Genomic DNA, 26,708 nt, shown 5'->3' with positions numbered 1-26,708 from the left:
TATCAGGAGGGGGCAAAGAACCTCTAATCAAAGTAATCAAATCTTCTGCCATTTTAAGCATATGCTTCTTGGGCACAGATCCTGAAGAACTAGGGGTGACACCAACTGAAGCTACACCTGGCCTGCCTCTGGGAGAAGCCTTGGAAACAGAAGGAGAGGGCCTAACCACCCTAGGAAGGGAGGGGAGTACAGTAACCTGAGAAGCCCCTTCAGCCTGACCTGCCTCCTGAGAGGCCACATCCTGCAATAACAAAGTCTCTCCCTGGGACTCCAGAGAAACCTCCGGCGGAACCACCGGCTCCACCGACACCTCTAAAGAACCGGCGTCCGGTACGGATGGCTCTTCTAGCCTAGGCTTAGCTGCTTTGTCCTTGCGCTTCTTCGAAGAAGCGGGCGTCGGAGCATCCGACGGCATTTTATAATTGCACTGCTTCCCGAAGACTAACCTGGCACAATCTAACCTTCTCTTAATAGTGCGCTTATTGAATCTAGCACAAGAGCGACACCCAACAACGTCGTGCTCAGGCCCTAAACAAGGAATACACAAAGTATGATAATCTCTATGCGGTATCTGTTTCCCACAAGAAATACAGTTATTCACTTTTTCTGACATCTGGTAAACCACTGAGGCAAGAAAAAACTAAAATATTCCCCAACGGGGTACTTAGCCAACTTTGACTCGGTCTGAAACTCCGAATTCGAAAAATTTCAGAACGCCGAACGGCACTTGCAACGCTGCTTCTGCATCGGACCATGCGGCAAAAAAGACTGAGGATATGACATCGGTCATGCGCATTTGTACCCTGACGTTCTGATGTCAGTCAAATGCGCCTTGACCGACGTCAGCCTTATACTTTGATATTCGGGCCGACCGAGGACAGCGGACTACCCAAGTGTAAGGACTGCAGCAATGTGAGATGAAGAACATCTTTAATTATGAAGTCTCTTCTTTTCTGCATAGGTGCCTTGTCTTATAAACCCCTGTAGTCAAAGCCTGCATTATTCACAAGGAAAACTGCTTACAATCAGCCCCTCCTGGTCTGTCTGTATCTAATTTCTTTTCCACTTTCAGAATCATTCTATAGGACACCTGAATCATAGTGGTAAAATGGCATATACAAGCTTCCTGACTCTGGTTATGGGACAGCAGGGCATGTGATTGTTCTTTCCACTGGGACTTTGTCATTGCATTAAAGAAGCTGGAGTGTATCAGCATGCTGCAACACCACTGGCTCATCATACACTATCCCACCTTTCTGGCCCAAGTACCCTCCCATGCCAGGGTGGGTACACATTTAAAGGCTGCTATTGACAGTCTTTCATAGGTTCATAGGTAGGTACTAGGCTATTGGTCCTAGGGCCTATACAAGCCTAGCCAAAAATGTACCCTGGCTTTCACCACCCAAGAAAATTATTTTCCTGTGCCCCTGTCAAGCAGAACCACAGAAGTGATCCCCGGGGTGAATTTCCTATTACCCATCCAATTATCAAGATTTTTCTTGAAGAGTGCTAATGAGGAGCTCTTTTTGACATAGATAGGTAGCCTGTTCCAGAGTATGGAAAGTCTCTGGGACAGGAATCTATCCCTCCAGCATGTTCTGTTTATTGTGGTGACAAGGTTTAGGTCCCTAGAGCATGTAGCTCGTAGGGATTGGGATTTCTTTAAGTGGAGCATGTCCAACAGCTCTGGGTTTGACATAGCTTTGTATGTTAGGCAGAGATCGCCTCTGAGTAGGCGATATGCGATGGAGTAAAGCTGGAGTTTTTTGAGACGGTCTGCATAAGGCATCTGTTTGAGGCCAGTAATCCTCTTTGTGAGGTATTTTTGCGGCATTTCCAGTTGTTATAGATGTCTTGTGAGGTACATACCAAAAGGGGCGTTGTACTCTATAATGGGTCTAATGAGTGATGAGTAGAGGGGAACAATGACCTCTTTTTTTCTGGATGAGAAACCTTTTGTGATGAGGTGTGCCACGTAGAAGGATTTCCTGACCACTTTGGCGATGTGATTATCAAAGGAGAGACTACTGTCCACCTGTGTCCCAAGGTCTCTTATCACACTTTCGGTGTTAAGTAGACTACCGCCTATGTGGTAGTTCATGGGTACAGAATTTTTACCAAAGGGGATGACAATGCACTTTTTGGCATTGAGTTTGAGACCATGTCTTTGACACCAGGCATCTGTTTCAGTGAGGCCCTTTTGTAGGGTGTCCACATCGTTAGGAGTTTCAATTATGGCTCCTAGTTTGCAGTCATCTGCGAATTTAGTTAGCCAAAGACCTTCCGTGTTAGCCTGTACTTCAGAGAAGTAGATACCAAACAGGAGAAGACCCAGGACTGAATCCTGTGGTACTCCACTTGTCACTGGTCTGAAGTCTGATTTGGTGTCTGCTACTTTCACAATGTGGGTTCTTTCAGTAAACCAGTTGGCAACCCATCTTGTGACATAGGGATTTATACCTAGTTTAGTGAGTTTATCTATAATTCCAGAGTGGGGGATGGTGTTGAATGCCTTGGCGAGATCTAGATAGGCTGTGTGAACCACCTTACCCTCATCTGTGGCTTTGGTGACTACTTCAAAGAAGTCTATCAGGTTTAGGAGACATGATCTGCCTTTAACAAACCCAAACTGTGTGGGGTCCAGGGTTTGGAAATCTCCAATGTCTTTGTTTATGAGATCCATGATGATACGTTCCATGGCCTTGCAGACGAGGCTCGTCAGGCTAATGGGGTGGTAGTTCCCGGGGTCTGTTGTGGCTCCCCCTTTGTGGAGTGGGATAACTTTTGTGGTGCGCCATTCAATGGGCACAAAGCCTGAGATGAGGCTATGATTGAACATGGTACTTAGGTGGGGTGCCAGTTCATTCTGTAGTTCATGTAGAAGGCAGCCTGGGATGTTGTCAGGTCCCATGGATGCTGTGTGCTTGGCTTTGGAGAGTGAAGTTTTTACCTGTGCAGCCATGATTACAGGAACTTTGCATTCTTCCAGTATAAAGATGGGCCCTTTAGGGAGTGAGAAGGGGGTAAAGTTAGCACTGAACCTATCTGCCAGGATGTTGGCAATATCAGTTGGTTCTGTATATTTAGTGTCATTGTGCTGTAACTCAAAGCAGATATGAGTGCTGCCATTGAGATTTTTGACATAGCTATAGAATGCTTTGTGGTTGTCTTTAGAATCAGTGGCAATTTTGTTTTCATAACTAGCTTTGAAGGATTTTATGAGGGATCTCAGCTTCTTACTGAGGCTGACCAGGGAGTTCCTCCAATCGTGGGATTTTACTCTTTTTTGCAACAGTTTCTTTCTTCTGTTGTAGAGTTTGTTTATGGCAGAAGACCACCAGATTGGCTTCCTTTTTTTGGAGGATAGCATCTTGGTTCTGTTAGGGATAGCATGATCCATGCACTCGTGTAAGTGCTTATAAAGTGCATTTGTGTAGGATTCAGCAGTCATATCTCTATTGTCCATCTGCATGGGTGTCATGAAGTTTGCCACTTCTGTCTTAAGAAGCATGAAGTTGGCTTTGGGGACATTTTTTATGGTTGTTTTCCTAATGGGGGGTGGGAGCGGGATGTGGATGTCTAGGGTGATTAGCTTGTGGTCGGATCTGACCAACGAGGAGCTGACCTCTGGTGTGGAACACCGGTCACCCATGTTGGTGATGACCAGGTCTAGGATATTGCTGCCTCTGGTGGGGGTGTGGATAAGTTGATCCAAAGAGTTGGAATTGATGATTTCCAGAAAATGTTGAGCAAAAGAGTTGGTACACGAGTAGTTTTCCCAGTTAATGATAGGGTAGTTGAAATCACCCATTATCAGAGTGTTGGGTTGTACCTTAATATTTTCCAGTGTATCAAGAAAAGAGGAGTGGGAATCCTGGGGCATGGTGGGGGGGGGGGTCTGTAGCAAGCTACAATCTGGATTGTGGTTTTGCCCAGAGTTAGTTGAACTTGGATAATCTCGGATGCATTATGCTGAACAACTAGCTTGGAGGTGTGGATATGCTTAATGAATATGGACACGCCTCCACCTTTAGTGTTTCAGTCCAGGTTTGGTGGCCGAAAGGTGTGGTATGAATTATAGCCTGGTAATGCAGGGGTGCTCTCTGGAGCTTTGAACCAGGTCTCTGTCACTGCACAGATGTCAATGTTCTCCATTTTAAGGAGTGCCTTGAGTGAGTGCATTTTGAGGTTTAGACTTCTAGCATTGAGTAGCATTACCCTCAGATTTTGCTTGCTTGTACCTGTTACAGTGGTGAATTTGTCATTTGAACCTTGCCTAAAAAAGGCACTATAGGGGTGGCAAGAGCCTTTGCCAGCATCCAGAATCCCAAGGGCAACAGGTGCAGGCCATCTCTGGCAAAGCAGCATGGTCTGTCGATCATGTCATCCCAGGCAGACAGATACTGGATTCCCTTAGAATGACACCAGAAGCTTAGCCAATTGTTAAAGTCAATCATTTTGTCCTTGTACTGTGGTGTCATTCTGGGTGATGGCAGGATGCTACTCAGGGCTAGGGTCATACCGGCCTGGGCTACAAGATCAGAGAGCTCCTCCATGTCTCTTTTCATGTAGTCCAGGAAGGTACGTCTCAGGTCATTCACACCAGCATGGACAATGACAGAGTAATTTTTGTACTTGTTGTGGAGTGACCTGAGTGCGTGCGTTATGTGGCGGATCCTGGCACCTGACAGGCAGCTGACAGTAACTTTTACCTTGTTTAGCCTGGTGAGTGGAACATCAGTGTGCCTGACTATAGAGTCACTTATGACTAGAGTGTTGGGTACGTTATGCCTTATGGGCTGTAGTTGAGTGGCACACTGAGTATGTGGTCTATGTGTCATTTGGGTTGTGTTGGGGGGTGGAGGTTGCTTGCATTTTTGCTTTGGAAGTCTCTGTTGTTTGGGCAGATTAATACTGAGAGCCTCCGCGAATGTAGGTGTGTGTTTTGTGGTTCTGTGTGTGTGTTTTGGTGGTGTAGGTTTTGAGGGACTATGTGATGAGTGTGGTGCGGTGCAAGTGTTTACCTTCTCCTCTTGACTGTCTAGGCCAGTCTTTGGTAAAGAGATCTTTGCTTTCAGTTTGGCTATATAAGTGCATCTCTCACAGGTCATAGTGTTGAGTGGTAGGAGGAGAGGGTTGTCTGTGTACATGAGGCAATTGCTGCATTGTCCCAAGATGCCCAGATTCATCAGGTAGACAGGAGAAAACACCGGGAGCTGACCTTTAGACATGCCTGAATAGGTGCTTGTTTATTAAGTACTAAAAACTGTTTTCCTCTAGACAAGTGAGGAAAGTTGAGTGCTTTAGTAATTTTTAACTTATTTAGTGCTTACAATGAGTTCTGAACAAGTGCTGAGATCAAAGAAACAGATGAGTGCTAAAACTAAAAAGCTGGCTAGCTGCAAGGGAAATTTTGAAAAACAGACTTTATGGAGCCAGGAATAGTTTAACCCCAGTTAAGTGGGGGGGGGGGGCTTAGGAGCTCACAAACAGCCCTGGACACAGCAAATCTGTATCTGACCTGCCACAGGAAAGGGGGAAGCAAGCTTAGAATTTCTTTTTTCAGTAAAGTGGAAATGGATAAAGCTGGAACAGAGGTTAATTCAACATTAAGAATCTGAGTGGGTTGGCCTTCACAAATGTTCTCTATTAGATTGAGTGAACTAATGACACTAGACTGGGAGGAGTGTCACAGATCAAATATACAGTATGGGCGGACAACTGCAAAGCCACCAAGTATAACAACACACAACACTAGGGAGGGTGGCTGGGAAGAAATTACAGTTCCCAGCTGTAGCCTCTAAATGAAAGTTTTAAACAGATCAAGGAGCAGACTCGAGAATGCTTTTAACAGACAAAAATGCACAGAAAAGTTCAGATAGAGCACTCACAAACAGAAAATACAACTCTCAGTATGAAAAAGCAGTTTACAGTTAAGTAATGTTAAAACAGTTTAAAACAGTACATAAATGCAGTGAAACAATAAAAAAAGCTTTATAACAGTGCAAAATATAGTAGATCAACTGTATAGCACAATTATAAGTGTTTCAGAAGTGCAATTCAGTGAAATAAGTCTAAGAAATAACTCTTGGAATCTTAAGGAATTTCCACTTATGCAATGCAATCCAGAGCCTGACAATACAAGCAGAACCTTTATAAGACACAGGGTTTATATAGCAGTAAGAATGGAAGAGTTGGAAGATCAGATTACTACTCAGCCCCTGCTATTACCCAATCACTCGTACTACAGAAGGTCAGGAGGCCTTGTTACTCTCAATAATGAAGACAATCAGCAGAAAATGGCTGCCGAAAAACAAAACTTCCAGCCTACACAACAGGCCTCTATCAAGATTATGTCACCTCAGCAGAACACAGAAATCTAACTTTAAAACCATAGAAAGAACACTCACAAAGAGAATATCCAAGTTTCAGTATGAAAAAAAAGTTTACAATTTAGTAATTTAAATAAAAAAGCAATTATAGTAATGCACACTATTACAGTTCCTAGCTGTAGCCACTAAATGAAAGTTTTAAAAAGATCAAGGAGCAGACTCAAGAATGATTTTAACAGACAGAAATGCACAGAAAAGTTCGGATAGAGCACTCATATACAGAAAATACAATTCTCAGTATGAAAAAGCAGTTTACAGTTAAGTAATGTTAAAACAGTTTAAAACAGTACATAAATGCAGTAAAACAATAAAAAAAGCTTTATAACAGTGCAAAAATATAGTAGATCAACTGTATAGCACAATTATAAGTGTTTCAGAAGTGCAATTCAGTGAAATAAGTGTAAGAAATAACTTAGCCTGCTCTTGGAAACTTAAGGAATTTCCACTTATGCAATGCAATCCAGAGCCTGACAATCTGAAATCCAGTCTCACATTTGTTTCTAATCATGTATCCAGCCCACTGTTTCCTCTGTCATTCCTCACTTTAACCATTTTATCACTTTTGGGCCTAACACAGTAATTCATCCACTATTCCTAGTTGTATAGCTTCATAGGTTCATAGCTAAGTACTAGATTAGCTGCCCTTGTGGTCCATGTTAAGCTCAGCCAGTTTCCCTTTTTATGATGAAAATAACCTATCCCATTTGGTTATAGATTGGCCCTACCCATCCCATGGTCAACAGTTATGCATTACCCCTAATGAGAATAAGTGAGATCATACCATAGATAATTTGGGGGGGGGGGACTCATGCATGGGATAAAGCATTTAGGAGGGTCATAGGTCTGTCCATTAGTAGTGCAGGGGGAAGCCCTGGGGTAAACATTTTCTGTTACTCCTCATGTCAGGCCTTCATTTCCATACAACAAAAATGTGCATTTTTTCAGACACATTGGTACCGGTTACTCAGTCAACTAAATTTAAAATGTATGCTAGTAGATATCCTGGCTTTTTACTTTGTCAGAAATATTTATATTATTAATACACATACAGCCTGTCACCATACTGTTAATCAGTTAATGGATTTAGTCCAGAGTAAGGATGTCCAGCCATACTGCTGACTTCAGCTGCAAAATGCGGTTTTAGAAGATCATTTTGCTGCTGTGCAGAGTTAACACAGACCATTGAAATTTGCTGAAATCAATGCACAAAGCCTATACAGAAGAGAACCCCTCCTCCATGTACCCCTCCTCTGTGTACCTCTTCTCCTTGTACCCTCCTCTGTGTACCATTACTCCATGTACCCCTCCTCTGTGTACCCCTCGTCTGTGTACCCCTCGTTGTACCCCTCCTTTGTGTACCCCTCCTCTGTGTACCCCTCCTCCATATACCTCTCATCTGTGTACCTCTCCTCCATGTGTCCCGCCTGTGTGTACCTCTCTTATTTATTTATTTATTTATTTATTGCATTTGTTGACCGGGAAAGTCGACTGGGCCAAGAAGAGCCCATTTTCAGTGGAGACCCGGGGAGAAAAGCTCCACAGAATTATATAATTAAAATTCAACAGTAATACATACATAAGTAAAAGAAAAAATCTTGATACATAGAATGAGTAAAAGATAATTTGAGAAGAAAAAATAGGACATTGTCTTTGCAATAATTACATTATAAAAAAGAATATGAGTAAAAAAGGACATAGTAATTGCATTAATTACATACAAAAAAATTCCTACTATTTGTGATAGTTAAACTGTGTAAAGTTTGGGAAGAAAGTTATGTGCTGGGAAATTATGGTGGAGTACAAACAGAAAAATCCTTAGTGATTTGCAACAGTTAAACTGTGATTATAGTAAGAAAAGGAATTCAGGTGTTGGGGTTGTTAGGTGGGGTACAGGGGCATAGCCAGTGAGAGACAAAATGTAGTTTGAGGGATATTTTGAAGGAAGCAGAATTATTGATTGATCTGAGTGGGGAAGGGAGATTATTCCATAACTTGGAGACAGAATGAGAGTACAGCATTTGGCCAGCTGAGAGTTTAAGTTTCTGAATGGATAATAACATTTTGTTTTCAGACTTGAGATGGTGATTTGGGTGGTAAGTGGTCAGTATGGATGCGATGGAAGGGCAGGTTTTGGGTTGAAACATTATCTTATGGGCTGTAGTTAGTTGTATCTAACTATCTTATGGGCGGTAGTTAGTTGTATGTAACTATCTTATGGGCGGTAGTTAGTTGTATGTAACTATCTTATGGGCGGTAGTTAGTTGTATGTAACTATCTTATGGGCGGTAGTTAGTTGTATGTAACTATCTTATGGGCGGTAGTTAGTTGTATGTAACTATCTTATGGGCGGTAGTTAGTTGTATGTAACTAAGGTGGTGAGAGGATTCAAGCCAGTTTAGTTTATGGAGAGACAAGCAGTGGTCGTTGGAATATTTTGTGCTGGTAGCAAATTTAGTCACTTTGTTGTAGCAAATGTCCAACTTCTTTATTAAGGAGGATTGCAGGTTGGTGAGGATAGGGGCTCCATATAGAAGGGTAGGAAGTAGGAAGGTTGAGGCCAAGGTTTTTTTGCAGGGAGACTGAGGAAATAGTTGTGCCTATATAAGGCATCCAGTCTTTGATGTGTTTTTTTTCATGTTATTGTGGATGTGAAGATCAAAAGTTAACTTGTCATCAATGATTACCCCTAGCAGTTTGGTGCTAGGGACAACTTCAATGACAGTGTTATTTTGGGCACTTATGGTGAATTGAGTTTTGTTATTAGGGCTAGATTTTGTAGGGGTAAATAGTAATAGTTTTGTTTTATTGGGGTTAAGGGCTAGGTGATTCTGGGACATCCAGTGCTCTGTGGAAGTAAATGCTTCTTGGGTAAGATGTTGTAGTTCTGTGACAGATTTTGAGGAGCAGATGATGGTACAGTCATCTGCATAATGGATGACTGTACTGCCTGTAAGAGTATTATGAAAGTTATTGACAAATATACTGAAAAGGAGGGGACCCAGAATTGAGCCTTGAGGAACTCCTGTTTTAGTATTAATGACTGGTGTGGAGGAGTGCTGCCACTTAGTGGATTGCTGTCTGTTGCTGAGATAGTTGGTAAACCACTGTATGGTGGAGGTAGATAGGTTAAGGCTGGAGAGTTTAGTAATTACTAGAGTGTGGGAGATGGTGTCAAATGCCTTAGATAAATCCAGAAAGAGAGCAGCAACTAAGGACCCAGCATTGTAAGCTCTTTTTACTGTGTCTAAGAAGGATATGAGAGCTGTGTTTGTGCTGTGTCCAGGTCTGAAACCGTGGTGAGTGGGGGAAAGCAATTGGTGTTTTACTAGATGCCTTGAGAGGTGGGAGTGGATGCATGTCTCTAATATTTTAGAGATGGGGGAAAGAATGGCAATAGGGTGGAAATTAGAGATGTCAGTGTTATTGCCTCCTTTGTGAAGAGGAATGACAAAAGCTTCTTCTGTATAACCTTTCTCCATGTACCCCTCCTTTATTTACCCTTCCTCTGTGTAGCCCTCCTCCATGTCTGTCTCCCTCATTGCATCTCAGGCCTATTACCCATTACAGAGGCATGGCTAAAAGCACATAGACTCCATTTTGAGATCCTGACCCCCTGATAAACCTTTTTAGGCAAAACAGAACTGATAAGGGTTCTGGAAGGGTAACTATTAAATAGTATGAATCTCTTAATTGCTCCTTGCTTTCCACTCAACCTCTAACTTCAGAAAAAAGTGATATCTTAACAGTCTCCATTCAAGTAAATTGTATGAAAAGCATTACTCTGGCATACCTCTATATAACATGTCTTATGTCGACTGACCAAAAATTAAACATTTATTAGAACCCTCACTGTGACCATTTATCACATCCCTAGGCTTATCTGTATGGTCCTTACCCAGCTGATTATTCAACTGCTAGTCTCAGACAATAACAGCAATACTCCATTAGATACTAACTTGTGCAGCAGACAGTTTAACTGCAGTGAGAGTGATGCCTTCCACATTTAGTGATATATTACTCAACTGCTAGTCTCAGACAATGACAGCATACTACACTGGATACTAACTTGTGCAGCAGACAGTTTAACTGCAGTGAGAGTGACGCCTTCCACATTTAGTGATATTTTCCCACTTTTCTGTTGGTGTCTGGTTAAATGACTTGCTCAGTCACACAATTAGGCAATAGAAGCTGAGGGAATTGAACTTTGCACCACTGGAAACAGCTCATTCACAGCTCCTTAATCTTCTAATCCAACTGACAGACATAACTATATCTAGTAAAACAAAATTGCATGATGTTAGGAATGCTACAAGCATAATAGAATGAAAAACTACAGGAAGCTAGGCGCACTACCAACATGGGTATATCTAGTTAGAAAAGGAAACGTAGTGGAAAATAAAAGTATTCTGAACATATGTAAGACTGCAGGAAACTGGGAATACTAGCAACATAATTAAATCTTATAAGAAAGACCACAGGAAGCTAGGAATACTGCCTGCTGGTGTTTACAGTATTAGTAAACAAAAATATGCACACTATAGTGCATTCAGATAAACATAGTACACAGATGGCCGAGTTATTCTGTGGTACACAAGTACTTTAAACACTGCCAAAACCTGGAGCTCATGTGTGCTCATTCATTCACTGTTTGCTTCATTAATATATATATATATATATATATATATATATATATATATATATATATATATATATATGTGTGTGTGTGTGTGTGTGTGTGTGTGTGTGTGTGTGTGTGTGTGTGTGAATGTATATATATATATATATATGTGTATGTATATATATATATATATATATATATATATATATATATATATATATATATACATATGTATATATATATATATATATATATGGGTCTACGTTGTATTAATGAAAATACGATTCATCGAACCGTACTTCCGATAACTGACTTCCGTGAAAGTGCATTATATCGAAAATGCACATTCGCAAAAAAATAAAAATAAAAACTAAATAATAACCCCCCCCCCACTAAACACAATAATGAAGGGGGGGGGTCAAGCCTCCCTGCACCACCCCCTACTTTAATATTTTCACTCCGAAATCGCAATACAGTGGGGAAAAGAGAATATTCCCTTATCCCCACTGTACTACAATCTCAATAAGAGTTTGCTTAGTTGTACATCAACACTAAACGTTGATGTACAACTAAAGTTACATGCAAACTGCATTTTTTTTGGTTTTCTTTAGTGAAAGTGCAATTTTGATTAAATGCACTTTCGCTAAAGTGGGTCCGCGAAAGTATTGTTCGATAAACCGTACTTTCGATGTAACAACTAGGACCTATATATATATATATATATATATATATATATATATATATATATATACGTATATATTGCCTGAAGCCCAGATGCTCAAAACCATTTGCCTAAAAACTCGTTTGCAAGGAACCTCATTTGACTGAAAAGCATATCCACAACAAATATACCATAAATTGCATCGGGGCAAGTCTCCTTGCATCTTCCTTCCCCAACATCACTTACTTATATGTACTAACTTCATGGTGGCACAACCAGGAAGACAAGATAAAAGCACCACACACATATACAGTTAATCAGTGCTGGAGCACAAACACAAACATCTAGACATCTGGAGGTACAACATGACACTGACCACTGCAATCTACATATACCCGGGTAGGCTCACCTCCCTAATAACTCTTATGATAAGAAATAACAGTATTGCATACTTTCTATAGACATCTAGGCTTTTCAGGCAAATGGGTTCAAGCATTTAGGTTTTGGGCAAATGAACTAGAACCATATACATATGTGTAAGTATGTTTCAATGAAGCTTTTCTCCATGGTCTTCAGCTGAAAATGGGTTTTACCCAGCTGGACTTTTTTGGTTAACAAAATGCTATATAAGGGACCAAGCAATGTGCAACTATTTTTGTAGAAAATAACGCATCCAGTTTTTGCAGTTTGCTTTCTTTTTCCTTAATACTTTCCTGTGATCTCTACAGACTATCTTGCACTTTACCAGAACTGTCTACAGGAAGAGGTGAACACAGAATAAAGGGAAAAGAAAACAGTCTTCAGCAAATAACTAGTCAAAGAGCTGATGAGTAAATGGAATTCAAATGGGCTATGTTGTTAATAGTTGTAACAACATGATTTATATACTAAATGCCGTACATAAGAGTATAACAGAAGTAATAGTATGAAATTCAGAAAGTGAAACAGAAGTCCTGTAAGTGACGTGAAAGGCATATGATTAACAAGGACTGATGGGCACAAATCGGAACTTAGGTTTGATCCCATTGAAAATATGGGAAGAATAATGCTGTTATGGGAAGGGCTGTACCTTATGACCATCAGCTTTTTAAAAAGTGACAGATTATGTCATTTTGGTAAAAGGGGGCAGTCGGTGAACTGAGTATGGAGATGCTATGACATTTCAGCATTCTGTTGGCTTAGGGAGAATCATCATTACTGTCTGTTGTTTACCCAAACAGGTACATAATGTTCAGACTGGTTGTAAAATAACTTCACGGATCAGTTTCTATTAAACAGATAACAAAGAAAGTTTGTGAATGCTGTCATGTATTCTTCGACTGGTCACATGTAATAATTATAATGAAACATAATAAATGCTATCTAAGCATGGTATTTCATGAAGTATAGACAGTGTTTACATTTCTGGAATATTCTTCCTCCCAACAGATGGCAGTGAGCACCCTGGATGTAAGTATGCAGAAGAGTAGAGTCACTCTGAGAAGAAAAACATGCCCTCAGAATCGTCGTAATCCAACGTCAAGATCACGGAACAGAGAAAATGTATCCTTAATAAGCAGCATGGAAAAAGATTCCAAACGCCTCTCAAATAATACTGAAGGTAGCATAAATGTAGAAAGTAGCATGTGTATTTGTTCTACCAGTGAAGTAAACATTGCCTGATGTAGGAAAAAGAAAAGAGACTGGATCAGAGAGAAAGAGCGAGGGAAAGTTTGACACTGAGAGGGAAAGGGAGACAGAGAAAGAAGACAGAGTAAGAAAATAACAGAGGCAATGAGAGAATGAGAGAGAGAGATGGACAGGGGCAGAGTGAGAAAAAAGAATGAGGGCACAGAAAGACACTGAGAAAGAAAAGGAGAAACACAGTGAAGGGAGAGAAGGGGGGGACAGCAGTATTATAGAAAGAGAAAGAAAAAGGCAGCGAGACACAGAGATAAAGCGAGTGAGGGACAGAAAGGAGAGAGATGGGCACAAGAGTTTATGTGGGGGAAGAGATTTGTAGAGAAACGTGATTAATGTTAAACTGGAATCCATCCATACCTCTCAACTGTACAGATTTTCGCAGAATATTTAGATTTTTGCCTCATATTTTTGGTAAATTCTTCATAAAATTTTGGTTTTCTGGCAAAATCATTGGCACATCACTGAGGGTTAAAGTCAGAAAATAATGACAAACATTTGAGTTTCAGACATCATACTCTTCAGAAAATTCATACTAATGCAAAACCTGTTATTCTATCAATTCGTTTTAGGTTAGCAAGAGCAAAATTTTAAAAAATGTCCCCATATTTGGGCCTTTGTCCCCCATTATTGATGTCTTTGTCCAGATGTCTTGCTCTAAGAGGTTGAGAGGTATGAGTCCATTCCTTGCGTACTACAACAAACCATGACTCTGAATCAGTTGCCTGTCCTGCCTAACCATCTGACCTTTCAATACAAAGAAGAGGGCGGAGGCATAAAGCCTTGACACTCACACGGACACGAATGTGCTTTGTTTCCACTTGGAGTATCCTAGGAGAATGAATACAAAAATATCACAGCTTTGCTTCATTAAGGACAGTTTTGCAGCAAAGATCACAACATAAAAGACATCCTTAGGTATACTAAGCCCTGCCTTTAGTGTTACACAAGATACACACAGAAAATATGTGCAATAGTATATGTGGAGATATCTTAGTAATTAGCTTTAAGAAATGTGACTTACTTTGTTTTTTATCTTTTTTGTTTTTAGAGTCTGAGAGGTCCAGTCCTGTAACCATTTATGATATACCTGATGGATCAAATGACAAAACAAGTCCTACATTCAGCCACTCCAAGACATCAGGTCCAACAGAACCTATGGAGCTGGATATTCAGGTGCGACAAGGTTTGGTTTCGGTTTCACTCAGGATAGGATGTAGCAATATGTGACTGAACAGTAAGAAATGAGAGGGGATGAAAGAAAGAAAGAAGGATGCATGGATAAGTAATGGATGAAACTCCAGATGTTTCTGTGGCATGCAGCGATAAAGGAATAAAACAGGGTGGCAGGTGGCATTTGCAGGTGGATGTCCTTTTAAATAAGCAGCCAAGGTCCTGACATATGATGTAACATATTACAGAGGTTCTCATATTTAAATCAGCCAAGGTCCAGACATATGATGTAACATACTACAGATGTTCTCATATTTAAATCAGCCAAGGTCCAGACATATGATGTAACATACTACAGAGCTTCTCTTATTTAAATCAGCCAAGGTCCAGACATATGCTGTCACATATTACAGAACTTCTCATATTTAAATCAGCCAAGGTCCAGACATATGATGTAACATATTACAGACGTTCTCATATTTAAATCAGCCAAGGTCCAGACATATGATGTAACATACTACAAAAGTTCTCATATTTAAATCAGCCAAGGTCCAGGCATATGCTGTCACATTTTACAGAACTTCTCATATTTAAATCAGCCAAGGTCCAGACATATGATGTAACATACTACAAAAGTTCTCATATTTAAATCAGCCAAGGTCCAGGCATATGCTGTCACATTTTACAGAACTTCTCATATTTAAATCAGCCAAGGTCCAGACATATGATGTAACATAATACAGAACTTCTCATATTTAAATCAGCCAAGGTCCAGACATATGATGTCACATATTACAGAATTTCTCATATTTAAATCCTCCAAGGTCCAGACATATGATGTCACATATTACAGAACTTCTCATATTTAAATCAGCCAAGGTCCAGACATATGATGTCACATATTACAGAGTTTCTCATATTTAAATCAGCCAAGGTCCAGACATATGATGTCACATATTACAGAACTTCTCATATTTAAATCAGCCAAGGTCCAGACATATGATGTCACATATTACAGAACTTCTCATATTTAAATCAGCCAAGGTCCAGACATATGATGTCACATATTACAGAGGTTCTCATATTTAACTATCTGCTCTCCTCTTCCCTTGTTTGATACTGACCAACTTGGCAGTGTTTCTTACTGGTACTTCACTCGAGTCTCAGACAGAGGCTTTCTTCCTCAATACATGCAGATTAAATCTAGGCATTTTTATTTATTTTGTCATTTCTTAATGGGTTTATCAGTCCTTTTAGTCACTACCTGGGAGGGAAGGGCAAGGATACATACAATATGTATGCCTGGGTAATTTATTGTAACCAAGCCACGTGTATATACATACAATATGTATGCCTGGGTAATTTATTGTAACCAAGCCACGTGTATATACATACAATATGTATGCCTGGGTAATTTATTGTAACCAAGCCACGTGTATATACATACAATATGTATGCCTGGGTAATTTATTGTAACCAAGCCACATGTATATACATACAATATGTATGTCTGGGTAATTTATTGTAACCAAGCCACGTGTATATACATACAATATGTATGCCTGGGTAATTTATTGTAACCAAGCCACGTGTATATACATACAATATGTATGTCTGGGTAATTTATTGTAACCAAGCCACGTGTATATGCATACAATATGTATGTCTGGGTAATTTATTGTAACCAAGCCACTTGCATATACATAATTTATTGTATTAGAATCTGACGTTGTCACTGAGCAATGGTTAAATGGAATCAGACGTTGTCACTGTGCAATGGTTAAATGGAATCTGACATTGTCGCTGTGCAATGGTTAAATGGAATCAGACGTCACTGTGCAATGGTTAAATGGAATCAGACGTCACTGTGCAATGGTGAAATGGAATCAGACGTTGTCACTGTGCAATGGTTAAATGGAATCTGACATTGTCACTGTGCAATGGTTAAATGGAATCAAATGTTGTCATTGTGCAAGTGTTAAATGGAATCAGACATTGTCACTGTGTAATGGTTAAATGGAATCAGACGTTGTCACTGTGCAATGGTTAAATGGAATCAGACGTTGTCACTGTGCAATGGTTAAATGGAATCAGACGTTATCACTGTGCAATGGTTAAATAGAATCAGACATTGTCACTGTGCAATGGTTAAATGGAATCAGACGTTGTCACTGTGCAATGGTTAAATGGAATCAGATGTTGTCACTGTGCAATGGTTAAATGGAATCAGATTGTCACTGTGCAGTGGTGAAGTGGAATCAGACGTTGTCACTGTACAATGGTTAAACGGAATCAGATTTTGTCACTGTGCAATGGTTAAATGGAATCAGATGTCACTGTGCAAGGTTTAAATGGAATTAGACGTCACTGTACAATGGTTAAATGGAACCAGATGTTGTCACTGTGCAATGGTTAAATGGAATCAGACGTTGTCACTGTGCAATTGTTAAATGGAATCAGACGTTGACACTGTGCAAGGGTTAAATGGAGTCAGACGTTGTCACTTGATATTTTCACTATGTTATATAGCAAACCAGATCATTATAATTAAGTGTGGAATACCATCCATGTGGGTCCACTTTGATTTTCTGAGTTTGATGGATGAAGGGTGTTAGACCAGCCAGTGCAGAATCATATAATGGATGAGTGAATTGCTTTCAATCAGGTGAGAGGCTTTTCCATTCTGTAAATACCTTGCTCTGTCCTTTCATTTGGTTTCACATTGTGACCAATGAAAACAGCTTACTGTAATGGACTTGGTCAGTGATGTAATGAAGGTTTTTATATCATCTTGAAAAATCAAAGAAAAGCCTTACATACATGGGACTTGCTCTGCTATGAGGTTGATAAAAGCAATTGCATGGACACATCAAAATATCTCCCTGCCAGTCTGCTCTTGGCAGCCATATTTGTAGGCATCTCAGTGACGCTTATGCCAGGGAAACTCTTCCACTCCCTGCCACAGAACAGGCCTGGTTAGTTTTGCCTTTAATCTAGATACAATTGCCAATTTAATTTATCTGTTGATTATCTAGGTAGAATGGATGACAGTGGCCATTCTTCAGTCACAGTCTGGTTATAGTAAGTGAAATATGATATGAAACTGCAAAGCCATAACAACATTGATATAAAATAAACAACCATCTTAGGTCTCGAAAAACAACAGTTAGATACATGGAGCTGTACCAAAACCTGGAAAAGGACAACCACTGGCCTCATAGTATAAGGTCATTTTCTTTTATGAAGTAGCCTGTTGCATTAAAATAAACCAGAGGTGTAGATAAAGTAATTATAAAATGAGCTCTAAGAAACAGTTACATAATGCATTCCAGCCAGATGCTACTTAGTGGCTACCAGGTGGAGTGAATGTGATACCAGCTAGGAGAAGCGTCTAGATCTGCTCTCCTGCATGCAGAACACTCTGCTTCACTTTAGAGAGCATTGGGGGATATTTAATGAATGCAGAGAGGCAGTGAAGGACTATAATAATTTAGTAATGCTGTATACAACAGTTTCTCCAGCTATATAATAATTTAGTAATGCTGTATACAACAGTTTCTCCAGCTATATAATAATTTAGTAATGCTGTATACAACAGTTTCTCCAGCTATATAATAATTTAGTAATGCTGTATACAACAGTTTCTCCAGCTATATAATAATTTAGTAATGCTGTATACAACAGTTTCTCCAGCTATATAATAATTTAGTAATGCTGTATACAACAGTTTCTCCAGCTATATAATAATTTAGTAATGCTGTATACAACAGTTTCTCCAGCTATATAATAATTTAGTAATGCTGTATACAACAGTTTCTCCAGCTAGAGTGAGGACTATAATAATTTAGTAATGCTGTATACAACAGTTTCTCCAGCTATATAATAATTTAGTAATGCTGTATACAACAGTTTCTCCAGCTATATAATAATTTAGTAATGCTGTATACAACAGTTTCTCCAGCTAGAGTGGGACTATAATAATTTAGTAATGCTGTATACAACAGTTTCTCCAGCTATATAATAATTTAGTAATGCTGTATACAACAGTTTCTCCAGCTATATAATAATTTAGTAATGCTGTATACAACAGTTTCTCCAGCTATATAATAATTTAGTAATGCTGTATACAACAGTTTCTCCAGCTATATAATAATTTAGTAATGCTGTATACAACAGTTTCTCCAGCTATATAATAATTTAGTAATGCTGTATACAACAGTTTCTCCAGCTATATAATAATTTAGTAATGCTGTATACAACAGTTTCTCCAGCTATATAATAATTTAGTAATGCTGTATACACTAGTTTCTCCAGCTAGAGTGGGACTAGTCTAATTTTAGTAGTTTATAAAGCAGGGTGAACGTTAAGACTGTGGTTTCTTCTGCTACTTGTATGCCACCCCCTTCTCCACTGAGTAGCATGTTATTCTTTCTGGGATATCACAGGATAAGGATAAACATTTTATGTAACGCCACCTGCCATCTTAGTGTATTTATAACATGAATCGGCAGGATCGACTGGTTGATTACGTTCTCATGTGAGGATTATCACTTCTTTCCTAGCTACCATTTTTGCTTCATCGGTTAAACATTTGAAAACTCTGTAGTGTTGCTAACAAAGCTAAAAGCCTTTATTCTCCATGTCAGGGAGAAAGGAAAGCTTTAGTTCCATCCGTAAGCCCATGCATTTGAAATTTTGCACATTGTATTCATTCTCATAAGCTGGAGAATTAACATCCCATTTTTATGGCACTGGCTTCAGCTCATGTCCCATGCCAAAGACCATTTTTTGAACTCAGAAAAAGTTATTATGAGCTCTCTTAATGGGAGTACTGATGAGCAGAAGATGGCGGAGGTGATGTTTTCATTGCATTTATGGAGTGATTTGATTGCCAAAAGTAAAGTCATGTGAAAGCAATAATACCTGACAGGGTGTGTGTTAGTGTGTAAATAACACCCGCCCAGGGGTGTTCTGAGGCCTGATGCTACAGGCAGTGGGCCTCTACACCCCTGGAAGAGTGCTATTTACACAATAACACACACTCTGTCACTGTCAGGCATTATTGCACTTAGGAGAATGGGCTATCTGTTAAATATTGTATTTGTTTTTTTTTTTATTACTCTCTCTCTCTCTCTCTATATATATATATATATATATATATATATATATATATATATATATATATTAATTAATAGTTCCTCTGCCTACTGCTTCAAACTTGCTGTAGCATTTACTGACAAATCAATGGGAATGAAGTCACTAAATGAGTTATATCTGCATTTCAGACTTTATCATAGCTCTCAGGTAATCAGGGATAAATCTCAACAGAGTCAAGCACAAATCCAGAAGTAATCAAGGACACTTTCTAAATATTAGTACTATTAATTTCAGACATTGACAAAATAAGAGAATGTGAATTAATATACATTTTCTGAAGTAAAAAGTCTGTAATTCTGTTTATTGTTATTGTTTATTAAGTGTAAGTCACCACGCTTTCTCCAAAAGTCCCCAGTTTTAGGACTAATTAAGGGAGGCAAAGCTAAAATCTGAGCCAAAATCCATGGACAGGTGAGAGGTATGGCATACATATCCATCATCAGACAGGAACCAAAGTAAGACAAACTAGCGAAAAACAAAAAGACAGCTTGGAAACACCAAAACAAATTCTCTCTCAGTTTAATTCTCTCTCAGTTTAATGAAGCGCTTTTCGTCTTGCACATATGGCAAGACTTCATCAGAAACTGAACAAACTTCAACACAAACAATATATACACACCCTTTATGTCACATGACACTTCTAATTAAAATCTTGTTTCTTAAAGGCACATCCACATTATTGCTACTTAAAACATTTTTTAAAAACAAACATGACTGACAATATTTTAGAACACCTCAACCCTACCCTTCCTTCAGAAGTTTTACCTATAATGGTGATGAAAATATATATACAAACATACATATACTAACAATACTATATCTCAAATTATTGTGTTGACTCTCAAAATATGATATGACTTAGTTAACTAAGAAGTTAGAAACTTACATATCCGAGTCAAATGAAGTCAGATATCACAAATATGAACACATTTTATAAAAATGCATACACACATTAACGTTTAAGATTTCTCAACTTCAATATACTGTTTAAAGATATTGTCTCATTCAAACCCAGGTAAAACATTGCCCCAGTACGTATTTGCCAACATAACTCAAGTTGCTCAAGTAAAACTGTAAGCGGGCCCCCCCCCGACTATCATCAACAACTGAATCAATTGCTTTGAACAAAAATGAATGTTATGGATAGGAAATAATGTGTCTAGCCAGTGCATTATCTCTGTTAAGGGTCTTTATTTTATATAGATGTTCATATACTCGTTCTTTTAACCTTCTGTCCGTTTTACCTATGTAAAACGCTGCACAGCATTGACACTGGGCTAAATAAACCACAAACTTGGACTGGCAAGTATACTTCAGTTTAAAACTAATGATTTTAACTTCAATGTCTTGTCCTCTACTCATATATTTACAGTAATTACACATTTGGCATTTATACATGCCACACTTCCACTGTGGGGTGTTTTTTTTATGTTGTAATAATTCCTTTAAATTAGTCCCCCTCTTATAAATAATCCGGGGTTTGCTTTTGACCTTATAAGAAAGGTGGGGATCTCTCCTAATTATTTCCCAATTTTTATTCAGAATTGACATTATTTCCCTTGCATTACTACTGGAGGGTGTTATTAAACTTAAATTCCATACTTCTTTTTGTTGTGATTCTGTCACTTATTATAACACTTTGTAAACCGATGGACAAAATGGGTTTATACAACCCCTGTTCTCTCTTATATTTTACTTCTTCCAGTAGACACTCAAAAAAGTCCACTGGGTAACCTCTCCTAACAAACATTGACCTCAAATTATTACATTTATTCATGAAATCCTGGTCCAACGTGACCATACGGGCAGCTCTCATGAGTTGACCCTTCACCACTGATTTCTTTTGGTGCCATGGATGGCAACTGCTAAAATGTAATAAAGAATTTGAATATGTGGCCTTTCTATAAATTTTTGCTACATATGCATTCCTTTCCATATCTTTACTAAGATCCACATCCAAGTATGAAATCCTGGACATTTCAAATACATAAGTAAAGGAAAGGAAATCTGTAGTGTTGTTAAAATAATCTACTAGTTTACTAGCTGCTTCCTTATTTCCTTCAAAAATGATAAAAATATCATCCAAAAACCGTGTGTAGAACTGGATGCACTGTTTCACTTCTTGTTTACTAAAGATACATTCTTGTTCCCATGAGGCCATTACCAAATTGGCATACCTTCCCCAACAGGTGTGACCCCATAGCTACACCAGTCTTTTGAACATATAACTTATTACATAAAATGAAATTATTATACAAGATTATGTCAAGCATTTCCCCTATTAAGGCCACCTCATCAGAGGCTACTGCTTTAGCTATCAGGTAACTACTGACTCGTTCGATGCCTTCCACATGGGGGATAGAAGAGTATAAATCTACCACATCCACTGTTAGAAAATTGAAGTCAGCATTAAATTCTAAATTTTTGATTTGTGACAAGAACGACCAAGAATCTTTACATATATATTTCTCTTGAGTTTCATACTTCTTCAACTTTTGGTCTACCCATTTTGCCCAAGGGTAAGTAATACTTGCCCTAGCATCCACCAAGGGTCACATAGGTGGATTATTCACATTTTTATGTAACTTGGATACCAAACAAAACAGGTATCCTTGGGGAAGGCATATATAAATATCTAAACAAGTCAGTAGTAATCCTGGTTTCTAACAACATTTCATATAAATGAGACTTTATTTTACTGTATGTTTGATTTAACTCATTACGTGAAACCAACTGATATGTGGGACTTCAGACTATTTGGTCCATTTTATTGACGTAGTCCTCCACATTCATAACAACAAGCCCCCCTCCCTTATCTGGGGCCACAATACGCACTGGGGCTTCTTGAATTAGTTGTAATAAATGCAGTTGCTCACTAGTGACATTTACAGATGAAACATTCTTACTTTTATTCTGCTTGTGATAACAAGCCCCCGTCCCTTATCTGGGGCCATAATATGCACTGGGGCTTCTTGAATTAGTTGTAATAAATGCAGTTGCTCACTAGTGACATTTACAGATGAAACATTCTTACTTTTATTCTGCTTATGATAACAAGCCCCCCTCCCTTATCTGGGGCCATAATACGCACTGGGGCTTCTTGAATTAGTTGTAATAAATGCAGTTGCTCACTAGTGACATTTACAGATGAAACATTCTTACTTTTATTCTGCTTATGATTACAACCCAACCCTAAAACATTATATAAATCCAACTCACAAATGAGTTCAAAACATTGTAAAGTTGGGTGTAAAGGAGGACAAAAAGTACTTGAAGGATGTAATGCACTAGACTGAACCATAGTATTGTCAACAAAAAGCATAGACAAATTGAGTTTATGCACAAATAATTTTAAGTCAATTAATGTTTTAACTGTCTGCTTTTCTTGTGGGGACAAAAGTGTACCCCTTGGCTAATAGTTCCACCAGTGGTTGATCTATAATAACATCAGAAAAGTTATAAATTTTAAAATCTTTATCATTATTCATAAAGACGTTCCTTAGTCCAAAATCTGCAGCATTAATTATCGGGGAAGCTGGTACAATAAGGGGTGATATCATCTCCTGCGTTTCCAATTCTTCCCTTTGTAGTTGTTGTTGGGATGAGATTTCTTGTTCTTTGATCTCAGATTGTATTGGTTGGCTTGATGCTGAAAATTTTGGGTGTTAGCTGATGTATTGTTCACAATTGTCTGTGGGGGTAACATAGGTCCCTCACCTGGTGAAAGTGCACTGCTATCATTTGAGACAGATAGACCATGTGTTGATTCATTTCTGTTTGTTGTGTTACACAAAAATACATTCATAGCAGCATTGCTGGATTTTGCTACTTGTGAACTTGGGGGTGAGGGGTAAGCATTCCCCTCACCATATGCTTTACGGTCTCTAGCTAGTTTTTTTACTTTAATTTCTCTAAATTTCATCATTTGTTGGTCTATACTGTCAAAGATTTTGTTGTAATCAAAAGCATATCTTGAAAAGTTTACATGATCCTTACTAGCAGCATCTAAGCTAGTAGCTTCTTGTTGTAAGAGATTGATAGAAGTCTCATAATGTTTAATCATCAGGTTCAACAGGGCAAGTCCCTGAATGTTAAACAACTCAATAAGTTCTTTATGAAACAATGAACCTGGCTCTAACCCCGTAGGGTATTGGTGGGCACGCAAGCCCTTGGGAACAATGTTTTCATTGACACATTGATGTAAATAAGTAACTTCTAAAGAAAGTTTTTTATATTTAAAAAGTTTTTTGTCAAGGTCTTGCAATAATGAAACTATGTTACCTGAGTCCTCTGTTTCAGAAGATGTTGGTTGGTTGGGTTGCGATTGAAATAAAGAAATTGGCGTTTCCAACCACTGAGTAAAAGTTGGCAAGTCTTTCATGGTATTAAATCCTGTAGAACTTCTCATATTAAGTCGTTTGTCAGTTGTTATATTGTTAGTAAGATTAACACTACCTGGCTGATTGTTGGAAAAAACAGGTAGAATTGTTGAACCAGATGCTGAAGCTGGTGGACCTATAGGTTCTCCGCCATTCGGCGCCCTTTCGCCACTTGGACTACACCTCTGGTGCAGTTGTTCAGCTCGTGTGACATCACTTCCAGTTGGTATCACACTTCCGGTTTGTGAATTCAGATGGGAAGGTACTGAGCTAGTATCGGGATGCCTACCACTTCCAATTACCAACGCAGAAGCAGAAGGTTGAACAATGGCAGGAACAGAAGGAATGGCATCCACTCTAGTCTGTAACTGGCTCACACATTGAGATAATTGTTCTATTAACTGTGTCAAATATCCCACTCCATCCTGTTGTGGTGGGGTCAAGTCAAGAATAGTTGGTGTTCCACAAGGACTGTCCAAAGCCATAGCAAACTCCAACAGACAGGAACCAAAGTAAGACAAACTAGCAAAAAAACAAAAATACAGCTTGGAAACACCAAAACAAATTCTCTCTCAGTTTAATTCTCTCTCAGTTTAATGAAGCGCTTTTCGTCTTGCACATGCTGTGCAGCGTTTTACATAGTTAAAACGGACAGAAGGTTAAAAGAACGAGTATATGAACATCAATATAAAATAAAGACCCTTAACAGAGATAATGCACTGGCTAGACACATTATTTCCTATCCACAACATTCATTTTTGTTCAAAGCAATTGATTCAGTTGTTGATGATAGTCGGGGGGGGGGGGGCGCTTACACTTTTACTTGAGCAACTTGAGTTATGTTGGCAAATACACACTGGGGCAATGTTTTACCCGGGTTTGAATGAGACAATATCTTTAAACAGTATATTGAAGTTGAGAAATCTTAAACGTTAATGTGTGTATGCATTTTTATAAAATGTGTTCATATTTGTGATATCTGACTTCATTTGACTTGGATATGTAAGTTTCTGACTTCTTAGTTAACTAAGTAATATATTTTGAGAGTCAACACAATAATTTGAGATATAGTATTGTTATTATACGTATGTTTGTATATATATTTTCATCACCATTATAGGTAAAACTTCTGAAGGAAGGGTAGGGTTGAGGTGTTCTAAAATATTGTCAGTCATGTTTGTTTTTAAAAAATGTTTTAAGTAGCAATAATGTGGATGTGCTTTTAAGAAACAAGGTTTTAATTAGAAGTATCATGTGACAAAAAGGGTGTGTATATATTGTTTGTGCTGAAGTTTGTTCAGTTTCTGATGAAGTCTTGCCATATGTGCAAGACGAAAAGCGCTTCATTGAACTGAGAGAGAATTAAACTGAGAGAGAATTTGTTTTGATACATATCCATCATGTTAACATAAACCATGTTAATACAGCAACTTTCTAATTTTACAAGAGCAATATTTAAAATCTGTCTCTGTTTTTAACCCTTTGATCTCCCATTATTTTAGGCTTTTTTTTCTGGATTTCTTGAGCAAAGAGGTTGAGTGCTATGCATACCTTATAAGAGATGCATCCACTGCTCAATCAGTTTCTCTCTCTCTGTCTCTCTCTCTCTCTCTCTCTCTCTCACACACACACACACACACACACACACACACACACACACACACACACACACACACACACACATTTTTATTTTTATTATCCATTTATTTTAATTTTACACTTGCTAAACAGCAAAAGCACTGCTTAGTGAGCATAAAATAATGGTAGAAGTTATCTCAGTTACACTTCAAGCTCCATGGCAGGTTAATGTGATGCTGTGAAGCATTGGACTCTTTGTTTCAGTGAGGATTACCTGTACATTAACACCTTATGGGAGAATGTTTGTTCTCCAGAGTGGAAAATGTACACTTCACCCATTCTCTAAACATATATAATGACTTGCACACCTGATGTGTCCAAAGCAAAAGTGTTAATAAATGTGGTGAAAGCAGATAGGGAAGGACTTAGCCTTATGGCATTTCTCTGGTCAATTGGTGTGGTAAGGATAGACAACAGGCATGTACACTAAATTTGAAGCTCTTCAGATAATTTCCAGACTACCTGGCTTCATTCTCCTCCAGGTCATTTGCTTCCAGCAGACTGGTCAAAAGCAAATGAAACACAAAATTAAATACCCACAAAGGAGTAAAGTAAAATCGTACTTGAGAAAAAGAAAGAAAAATCACACCTCTAGCTTCACCAGCATTTGTGATTCTCTCAATACTTCTGACGATAGCAAACAAAGCAGCTGTTATGATATGCCTTTGAGATGTTAGCTGGTTACAAACTGTAGTTTCCAAGGCTTTTACTCAGAAGGGGCACTGAACAGAGGTAAGTTGATATTCTATGACATCATTGGCTGGGGGTACAAGAGTTTTAGATTTCTGTATTCTGTGTACCTGCCCAGCTTACATATCTTACTAAACATGTATATGGACTGAAATGAAGCTTTTATAGGTTTTTAAACACTTAATGAATGTATATTCATGTTTTTCCCTGATTGAGCTATATGTGCCATATCTTCCTGACCTTTCCAGTCTAAAATCCCTGGAATTAGAAGGACAGAGAAAAACAAACTTTCCCCTATGACACCCTATCCTGCCTTCTAA

At 38.7% G+C, this 26,708-nt stretch overlaps 1 protein-coding gene across 1 annotated transcript in view; it reads left to right on the top strand.

The window, feature by feature from the left end:
• Positions 1-26,708, top strand: part of LOC122812967 (nucleolar protein dao-5-like) — a 185,826-nt gene that overhangs the window by 27,208 nt on the left and 131,910 nt on the right. The window contains exons 3-4 of the mRNA XM_044085058.1: positions 13,100-13,271; positions 14,403-14,527. Of these exons, the coding sequence (XP_043940993.1) occupies positions 13,100-13,271; positions 14,403-14,527 (297 nt within the window). The remainder of the gene's footprint in view (positions 1-13,099; positions 13,272-14,402; positions 14,528-26,708) is intronic.

The sequence above is a fragment of the Protopterus annectens genome, chromosome 10.part0 (assembly GCF_019279795.1).
Source record: "Protopterus annectens isolate FY-2018-M chromosome 10.part0, PAN1.0, whole genome shotgun sequence".
Taxonomy (NCBI): Eukaryota; Metazoa; Chordata; order Ceratodontiformes; family Protopteridae; genus Protopterus; species Protopterus annectens.
Note: the sequence above shows the minus strand (reverse complement) of the source record. Positions and strands in the feature narration are given on the sequence as shown.